This window comes from Camelus ferus, chromosome 10 (assembly GCF_009834535.1).
Source record: "Camelus ferus isolate YT-003-E chromosome 10, BCGSAC_Cfer_1.0, whole genome shotgun sequence".
NCBI lineage: Eukaryota > Metazoa > Chordata > Mammalia > Artiodactyla > Camelidae > Camelus > Camelus ferus.
Genome location: NC_045705.1, coordinates 13286348 through 13296450, shown reverse-complemented (window position 1 = coordinate 13296450; position 10103 = coordinate 13286348). Strand labels below are relative to the sequence as shown.

The 10103-nt window shown below is 37.0% G+C and overlaps 1 protein-coding gene across 3 annotated transcripts; it reads left to right on the top strand.

Moving 5' to 3' along the window:
- The first annotated feature begins 490 nt into the window (after window positions 1-490).
- On the top strand, window positions 491-5911 carry CCDC179 (coiled-coil domain containing 179). Of its 3 annotated transcripts, XM_032490437.1 has the most exons (5): window positions 491-607; window positions 1472-1516; window positions 2889-2993; window positions 3452-3505; window positions 5774-5911. In XM_032490437.1, exons 1-4 carry the CDS (start codon window positions 563-565, stop codon window positions 3473-3475), a joined length of 219 nt encoding a protein of 72 aa, XP_032346328.1. In that variant the 5' UTR covers window positions 491-562; the 3' UTR covers window positions 3476-3505; window positions 5774-5911. The 3 variants fall into 3 exon arrangements, with proteins under 3 accessions (XP_032346328.1, XP_032346329.1, XP_014423505.1); XM_032490438.1 differs by lacking the exon at window positions 3452-3505; XM_014568019.2 differs by lacking the exons at window positions 3452-3505; window positions 5774-5911 and having other exon boundaries at window positions 2889-3204.
- Window positions 5912-10103: the final 4192 nt, after the last annotated feature.

Sequence of the window (10103 nt, the reverse complement as noted above, 5' to 3'; positions counted from 1 at the left end):
CAGTTTGAGGGGGATGGTGCTGAGAACAAAAAAGAAAGAGCTAGTGCAACATAAAAGAAGCAGTAAGCAGTGGGGAGAACCCAGTTTAAGCTGGACATCATGAATACGTTCTGCAGTCATTTTCCAGATCCAAGGTAGCTGGATGGATCCAAATTGAAGTTTGAAGTAAGAACAATGAGGTGATGGAATTGAGAACCCTGACGATAGACTGGCGTGAGGGACCATGGAATTAAGTTGGATATGTTAAGAAGTGAAGGAGCTCCCTGGAGAGAGAGTAGAGAGATGAAGACTGGAAAGGGTGGAAAACTGGTCTGAGCAAGAGAGTGGGAAAGATAGCGGGTGGTGGTAACCTGACATCCCTAATTCCACAGACGCTCTCGCGACAGCTGGGGACTTCACCTTCCCTGCATTGGGATTGGAAGGCCACTAAAGGAAAGGGCGGGGCCGGGATAAAGAGAATTGTGATGGGACCGGGTGGGGCTCCCGGGCTGTAGGTGGCGGGGCCTGCAAGGACTTGGTGGGGTCCCGCAGAGGGCGCCGGGGCGCAGCGAAGCTCTGCAGCATGTGCCTGTTCTGTAGGGAGGACGACGCTGCCCAAGTCAATCCGGTGAGTGCTCCTGGGCCCTCGACTCCCGCCTCGGCGGCCCTGGTCCCGGCCTCGTCCTCGGAGGCCACCGCGGACACTCGTGCTTCCGACCGTTGCGCCAGGATTGATGCTTTGGGGTTGGGAAATCCCTGGTGAAGGAGGAAGACTAGATCCTGGGCTGCAGAGCCCACTGAGATGAGAAAAAGCCCCACCTCGCGCCTGCTAGGGGCCAGGCACGTACAATCAGCGGTTTGTTGAACGACTCATTGACCCACCCGCCCGAGAGGTGGAATGGGGGTCCCAGAGATGGGGGCAAAATTTTTCACATATTCATATAGGGAGGAGATTGCTTTTGGGTCTTTGGGTTAAACAACTGGATCAAAATGAGGGGAAGGGGAGGTATTTAAGGTACAATTTAGAAATCAGAAGGAGTGGAAATCCCCTACATTTAACAAGCAAGTTCCCGGTGCCTCAGAAAACCACACCACCTGATGGGGTTCCTCAATCACCCCAGCTTCCCTTGACTTTAGAAGCCAGATTAATGTCCAGTTCCTTAAGTGAAGAGCAGCGTGGCACCACTGAAATCAGTGCCAACAGAAACATAGATTTCTGGATTTCTGGTGCCCCCTTTCCTTCCAGAATAAATCCCAGTAGTCTACATGTTCAGGTAATGTGGTTCACAGCTGGTTCTTTTTGCTCATAATACTATCCTATCTTCCATCCCAATTTTTACCTTGATGTTCTTGTTCAGATCCTGCCTCTTGCAGCTGAGATAATAGGCATTTCATTACATAAACAGAAAACAGTAACACAGGCTGCCTATTATACTAGCTGATTTTTCAGTTTGCTCATAACTTTTATTTTTAAATTTTTCCTATTATGTAGGAAGGCCCAAGACAGCATCATCCTTCAGAGGTTACTGCAAGGCAGGTAATGTTTAAATAAATACTAAATAATTCTGGTTATCTCAAAAGTGTGACTATGACTCTATCTTGTTCCTTTATGTGTGGTGGTCCCTAATATGACAGAAGTTTTGTTAGCTAGACATTTCTGTGTTATCTTTCTTGGGACTCTGAGATCTCATGACTACTATCAGAATGAGTCTTAACTAGGGTAACCTAAAAGGTTTATATTCTCCTTTCCTAATGTAATATTTGACACATACACAAGGATATATATAGCATATATAATTTGTAAAGCAGTGTAATAAAATATACTTCCAGTTTAAGAAACATATGAGTAACCTTGAACTCCTCTAGGAGCTCCTTTCCTACTGTACCTCCCTACTTCTCTCCCAGAGGCAACCACTACCCTGAATTTTATTTTTATCAATCTAATCTTTTTCTTTAATAGATCATCATATATATGCTTCTAAAAGTATATTGTTTAGTTTTCTTGGACTTATTTCTTTGTGAACATAGGCTCACACAAAATCCATTGTATGATTTAGTCTTTCTTCTTAACACTGTTTACTAAAATTTGTCCTTATTGTTGTATAAGGTCATAATTCCTTTGTTTTCACTGCTATTTCCTATTTCATCGTGGCACATATCTGTCGATGGACATTGGGTTGTTTCCACGTTTTCCTATAAGGAAGTGCTACAGTAAACCTTCTAGGACTTGTCTTTTTTGCCCATGAACAAGGGTTTCACTTGATAATTTAGGCAAGAATAAAATGGCTGGATCCTAGGGAAAACAATTTTTTCCTTATTGTAGGGCAATGCCATATTGTTTTCAAAGCAATTGTACCAATTGAACTCACACTGGCAGTGGAAAATGGTCCTATTATTCCTGTCCTTTCTACCTTACTATTCCATTCCCTTCTCTTCAAAGCATTCTAGTTTGATCCTCTAGGTCTTTGCTACTTAACAAACACTCTACAATGGGGACATAAAAATCTGTGTGACATGCAGCATTTAAGAGAACTAAAGAATGTGCATGGATTTTATTTTCTTATTTCTGTGAAGAAGATCCCTTTGGGGTTTTAAAGTGAACATTACTTTTAAAGTAAAAGTAGACACATATATCCAGGTGTCTTAGAGCTATCTAATTGTGCACAGGTAGTGAAGAGGAAATCAAGGGTAAATAGTTTCATTTGAAAACTCTGCTGAGGCTCCTAAGTGTTTTCCTTCATCTGGAAACCACACATTTGAAAAAGGTTTTTTCCCTACTTCTATGTAGCCCTGTAAGCCATAATCAGTGATTGTATTTAGCTTTTTTTATTGAAACAAACTAAAAATATTTTCAGCATGCTATGTTGTCAAGTTGTAAAAAGTTTCCTTTCCTTTTAATTTTCCAAAAGTCCGCAGATAAACGTATTGAGCATATGAAAAACCTAAGGAAAGAGAAGAGGAAACTTAGTAAACGGTTTGCAAGGCCTATTCCTGTTCCAGAACCAGGACTCCTAGTAAGTGTTGAGACTTCACTGAAATCAGCAGATCTTTAAATGCGAAAGACATCCTTATTTTTAATTTATGTAATACTCTAAAATTTGTTTCCCCTTTCCTTTGAAAACTGTGTAATTGCAATCTGGGAAGTTATCTTAAAATCCAAATAAAATTCTCATCTGTTACTTAAATCTCCTTTGTAGTTGTCTCTTGGAGATGCTGTGGTTTAAAGGAAAGAGTGTTGGGACAAATTTCACTTTGCTATGGTATGCAATTCTTTATATACATTGTCAGATCAATTTGCTCACTATTTTGTTGAGTATTTTTGTATCTATACTCTGAGAGATAATAGTCTCTTATCGCCTCTCTTGTGGGTTGGGTATTAGGGTAATGCTGGCCTCATAGAATAAGTTAAAGATTTTTCTCTCTACTATTTTTTGCAAGAGATTGTAGAAAATTAGTGTAATTTCTTTTTTAGGTGTTTGGTAGAATTCACCAGTGAACCCATCTGGGCCTGGTGCTTTCTGTTTTGGTAAGTTACTAATTATTGATAGAATTTTTTTACACTTTTTAATTGTCCCATAGTTCTTGGATATTCTATTGCTTTTTTTTTCAGACTTCTTTTTCTTTTTAGTTTGGACAGCTTCTATTGATGTACAGTTAAGCTCTCTGATTATTTTTTCTACCATGTCCAGTCTATTGATGGCATTCTTAGTGTATGCTACAATGTTTGAGATTTCTAGCATTTGCTTTTGATTCTTACAGTTTCCATTTCTCCTTAGGTTACCCATCTGTTCTTGCATCTTGTCCACTTTTTCCATTAAAGCTCTTACTATATTAATCATAATTATTTTAAATTCTCAGTCTGACCAAAATTTCTGCCGTATCTGAGCCTGGATCTGATGCTTGCTTTGTCTCTTCAGGCTGTTTTATTGTTTGTTTTGTTTTGTTGCTTTTTAGCAGATCTTATAATCTTTTGTTGAGAGTCAGATATGATGTACTGAGTAACAGAAACTGAGAGAGATAGGCCTCTAGGTTTTATGTTTATCTGGCTAGGATTTAGGCTATGTTTTCTGTTTGCTATAGCTGTGGTGTCAGGCAAGAAGTTACTCTCATGTCCTTATTTTTGTCTTTCCTCTTAGATTTATGTCCCCCTAGAGACTCTTTCTTAAATAGGGTCCAAGGCTTGCAGTTCTTTAAGTTGGATTCCCCTGATATCATATAGGAGCCTCACTGATCTGGTGGTAAGAAAGGCACATTATAGTCCTATGATTAGGTCTGTCATTTAATAAGTCTGTGTCTCTGGGATGTGACTTTCTTAACAACAACTTGGCCACCATTCCCATAAGTGAGAGAGAAGGCTATAGGGATCTGGAATTGAGTATTTTCCTTCCCCCATGTAGAATGGTCTAGATTTGGGCATTTCCCTCCCTCTAGGTCAGTTAGGGTTCGATCAAACCCGAACTGGTTAGGTCCTGATAAAATAGTTTCCTTAAAGGTCATGCCCTATTGAGGAGAACAGAGAGCTCTAGGAATTTCAGAATCATTGTTTTTCCCCTCCTACTACTGGAAGCAAAAGGAGATTTTTCTCTAATCTTCACTCAAGGGAATATTAGGGCTTCCGTAAGGCTTGCTGCCAGCCTTGAGTTTTTACACTTTCAAGCTAATCCATACTGAGCCTCAGCAATTCATCCTTTAAAATTTAAGCGTTCCTCCTCATAGCATTGTCTCTTCAGTTTTAGGCAAGGTAGTTTGCCCTGTGACCTCAGTTCTCCGATGGATCTAAGGAGAGTTGTTGATTTTCACTTCATTCAGCATTTTTCTCGTTGTAAGGATGGTAGTGATGATTTCTAAGCTCTTTACATGTCAGATTGAAAACCCCTGCTTATATTTCTTTGGTCAAAACTGAGTCACCGGCCACTCTTAGCTATAAGTATGTTTGAAGTGGTTAAAAAATGAAGTGGCTTCCTTGCTGCTTTGAAGAGAACTGAAGTCCTGTTAGTCTGAAAGAAAGTATCTTCCTTTCCTTTTCAGGCTGTGGTGATCCTCCTGTAACATCTCCTCCTCACGTTTCTGGGGGGAAAAAATACAAACAATGAGAAAAAGTTAAGCCCATTAGCTTTGTTTTCCATTTGTCTTTGCATAATCCAGGGAGTTTACATGTTGCCACATAGAAACCCAGGCTCCTCTACATTACAGCATTATTATACTGTCTTAAGTTTCTACAGCACCCCTCCCTTGCTCTGATGCACTAGTGTTGTGTAATCCCACCCCCACGATCCTGGTCTCCCTGATGTGCATTAGAATATGCCTGCACAGTACATTTTACATTTGCGCAGTTAACCCTTAGCAAAACTCTCAACAGATGCGTATAATATGCTGTCTCCGTCAGTTACAGACCATAAGACTTGGAAAGAAAATCCTTATGTTTAACCTCTCTGTCACATCTGTTATGTTTAGAAATGCCTTTACCCTTTCTCCAAATTGTTATTTTTGGTTTCTACAAATTCTGCCTGCTTGTAGTGTTTGTTGCCTGACTAATAGAAAAAAAAATGTTTATATTGTATTGATCCCCACATATGATTTATTTTATAACAGTACTTCTCATATCTGGCTTCTGTCTGAATGTGACCTTGCTTTAATTTAGAAGAGCAGTTCTTGCTCTTCATACAAGTCTTTGTGGACAAGAAAGGCTTCTACCTCTAAGACCTTTCCCAGAAAATTTACAGTTTGTATAAACTTTTCCTTCTGTATATTTCAATTGGATTTATTGTTCTTTGTGTATTTTCATCTCTTCTAGTGGACATAAAGCTGGAGTCTGTATGGAAGAAATCACGCCAGACCAAAATATGCAGATTTCTAACATCGAGTGGCATTTTGTGATCTGACTTCATTTTACAAATAAAGGCAGAGCTCTGCCATTTCAGCAAAATAAACACAGTGCAACCATTTAACACCCAAGCCACAGGGTCTAGAATTTTATTAAATACCATATCTTACTACCGCTTTCTTTTCTGTGGTGATTTGAGGTCTGCTTTCAACAAATAACAATATTCATAGGCCTTAGAAAATGATACACTCATGTTTAAATTTTTCCAGTTGGACTTATGACTTATTTAGAGATTTAGAATTATGCTTTAATAATAGAGGGGAAGAGATTTCTTCTGTATATTTATACTGACTTGTGTTTAAACAAAATGTTTAGAATCTTCAAACAGTCTTTGGGGAGAGTTTTGTTTTGTTTTGTATTTTATTGAAGTACAGTTGATTAACAATATTAGTTTCAGGTTTACAATGCAGTGATTCAATATCTTCATAGAAATTTGAACTCCATTTATAGTTATTATAAAGTATTGGCTATATTCGCTATACTGTACACACATCCCTGCATCTTATTTATTTTATACCTCATTGTTTGTACCTAGAAAAGAAATGATAATCATGTCTGTTTCTGTGAAAACTTGCTTAATTATATAAGTATTTTCTAACATGCTAGTGGAATTATCACAGTCATTTTCTGGATTAAAGAATAACCAACTATTGAATTTATAAAAACATTATACTCAGTGACTTATTTGCAGTCTCCAAAATAGAATTTACAGTGAAGTACAGGGAATTCTGCTTCTGGGCACAATGGAAGTACCAGAATTATGCTCCCACTGTAAGCAGTTAGGAAACAGGACACAATATTAAAAACAGTGATTTTCAGAGTATACACAAAAGTCAAAAAAGGGCTGTGATCCTTAAGAGAAGAGAAACAAGGTGAACCTTGTTACTGCCTAGAGGAGCTTTCCAGATCTTCATGCAGGAAGAGGATCACAAGCAGAGCACAGCAGTTTTCCTGAGGTGAGGATCAGAGATAAGAATTCAGGGAGTCTGGTAATAACTGAAAACTTCCCTCACTTGAGGACAGTCACCCAAGTCCAGGAAGTGCAGAGAGTTCCACACAGGATCAGCCTAAAGAGGAACACACCAAGGCACATACTAATCAAACTGACAAAAATTAAGAATAAGGAGAAAATATTAAAATCAGTAAGAGGAAAGCAACAAATAACATACAAGGGAACTCCTATAAGGTTATCAGCTGATTTTTCAGCAGAAACTCTACAGGCCAGAAGGGAGTGGCATGATATATTTAAAGTGATGAAAGGAGAAAATTTACAACCAAGAATACTCTATCCAGCAAGGCTCTTGTTCTGATTTGATGAAGAAATCAAAAGCTTCACAGATAAACAAAAGCTAAAAGAATTTAGTACCACCAAACCATCTTTACAACAAATGTTAAAGGAACTTCTCTAGTCATCAAACCACAAGAAAAGAGATACATGCACTACGGACAAGAGCCAAGACATGGAAGTAACCTAAATGTCCATTGATGGATGACCAGATAAAGAAGTCATGGTGTATATGTATACAATGGAATACTACTCAACCATAAAAAATAATGCCATTTGAAGCAATATGGATGGACCTGGAGATATTCATACTAAGTAAAGTAAGCCAGAAAGAGAAAGAAAAATACCATATGATAATCATTTATATGTGGAATCTAAAAAAAAAAAAAGAAAGGACACAAATGAACTTATTTACAAAACAGAGATAGACTCACAGACATAGAAAACACACATGGTTATGGGGGAGTGGGAGAGTGATAAATTGGAAGTTTGGGATTTGCAGATACTAACTACTACATATAAAACAGATAAGCAACAAGGACCTACTGTATAGCACAGGGAACTATATTCAATATCTTGCAGTAGCCTCTAATGAGAAAGAATATGAAAAGGAATGTATATATGTGTAAGTGAATCACTATGCTGTACAACAGAAACTGACACAACATGGTAAATCAACTATACTTCAATTTAATTAATTAATTATTTAAAAAAAAAGAATTCAGGGAGTCTAGGGTAACTGGAACTTGTGGGGCAGGATTTCAGAAAGTATGAAACCATTCAAGCACTTTGTAGATCTGCATTATGGCTTGCATTTAGTCTTTACTGAATGCTAAGCTGTGTGCATAGGGTGAACTCAACAAGGTCAGGTCTTTTACTTGAGGCAAAGAGAAAAAGACTGGGAAAATGACTAGCTCCTCATTGATCTGTGAGACAATATTGCATGGTCTAACACATAAATAATTGGGACTGTCTGAGTGGGGAAGGATAGAAGTAAAAAAAAAATTCTCAATGTGTTTCAGAATTTTATGAAAACTAAACCCACAGATCCCAAGTTTAATGAACACCAAGCAAGACACAGCCCAAATCTTACCAAATTAACTTACAATTGAATTGCTGAAAAATATAGAAAAGAGAAAACAACAGGGAAGGGTGCACATTAAATATTGAGATAAAGCATAAGAAAACCACAAATGTCATTAGAATTTATGTAAGCCAAAATGGCATCTTTATAGAACTGATTTAAAAAAATTTAAAAAACAACCATGTCAATGTTAAGTTTTATTTGAAGCAAAAATATCCTTCAAAACTAAAAGCAAAGTGCAAATTTTTTTCCCATAAAAGAAGATCCAAAAAATATTTATCACTAGCAGACTTGCAGAAGAAAGTTGTTTGGGTGGAAGAAAAATTACCAGACAGACCTTGCATCCTGGAAAAAAGAGCTCTGAAAATGATGCATATATGAGTGAATATAAAACCCCTAAAATTGTTTTAAAATAATTGACTTTCAAGAAAAATTAATGTATTATAGTATTAATAACATGCAGCGGTAAAATGCACACTAACAACAATAACAAAAGGAATGAAGTAGCTGCATTTTTCCTCCTACACCTTTGAAAGACAAATGTTCTACCTGGTCTTCTTCAGGTACTCTAATCTCAGGCATCTTTTCTAAAATGCAAATTTCAGGAAGGTAACTTTTATTGAAAAAACAAAAAGGGGGAAGTTAATTTGGAACTTGACGTTTCAAGGACAAATACAAACTAAGTGTCTTATCTATAAATATTAGAAAGGGTTTCTCCCTCTAAAGAGGTGACTGTTGATTTGTTCTATCTGCTAGAAACTCGGTTTGAATCCAGCCTCTTCTGATGGGTTTTATATTATTGTAACTGATTCATGGCTGAATTTTTTAATGGAAATGACGGGATGTCTGTTTGTGTCTGTGTGTTGTAGAGATGTGGTATTGCCAAAATTTGTAAAAGAGCTCTATTCAGTTCGCTTAAAGGAAATTAAATGTTCATATAAAGACTTAGAAATATTTAAAAAACTATGCTAAATGAATTTCAGGATCACATGATCTAGGACTACTAGATTAGATGAAACAGATTTCATTTTAATGAATGAAAACAAGTTTAAGTTTAATTAACACAGACATGTCATTAGGGTAGTCAACATTAAGTATAATACTTTTATTGTACCTAGGTTTGCTAGAAATCAAATGAGATCTTGTTATTCCTGTTACAAAATTTGTCAGCAAGAAAAAAACTTGATATGATGAAACTTTTAAGTAAATTAAATGTAAATGAGACAAAACTTTTAGGTGAACTAATTAGGAATAATTACGTTTTGGATATGTCTATCTAAAAATAGTTTCTCCAGATTATTTTGTAACTTGAAACTTGTAAATGAAGGGAATTCATTGACTATCCAGACCATTTCCAAATAAGATCCTGGAACATTAATTATTGACATAGGCTTTCTTTTACAGAGAAACTAAAGACATTTAAGACTATTTTTTTAACATTTTTTATTGATTTATAATCATTTTACAATGTTGTGTCAAATTCCAGTGTTCAGCACAATTTTTCAGTCATTCATGAACATATACACACTCATTGTCACATTTTTTTCTCTGTGAGTTATCATAACATTTTGTGTATATTTCCCTGTGCTATACAGTGTAATCTTGTTTATCTATTCTACAATTTTGAAATCCCAGTCTATCCCTTCCCACCCTCCACCCCCCTGGCAACCACAAGTCTGTATCCTCTGTCTGTGAGTCTGTTAATAAGTATGTTTGGTGCCACACTGAGGCATTTTCTTTAAGGAAGCATCTGTTTTTAGAAATTACAAATAGTATTTATAAATTTGCCTATGTATGATGGGGAGGGGTATAGCTCACTAGTAGAGTGCCTGCTAGCATGCACAAAGTCCTGGGTTCAATCCCCAATACCT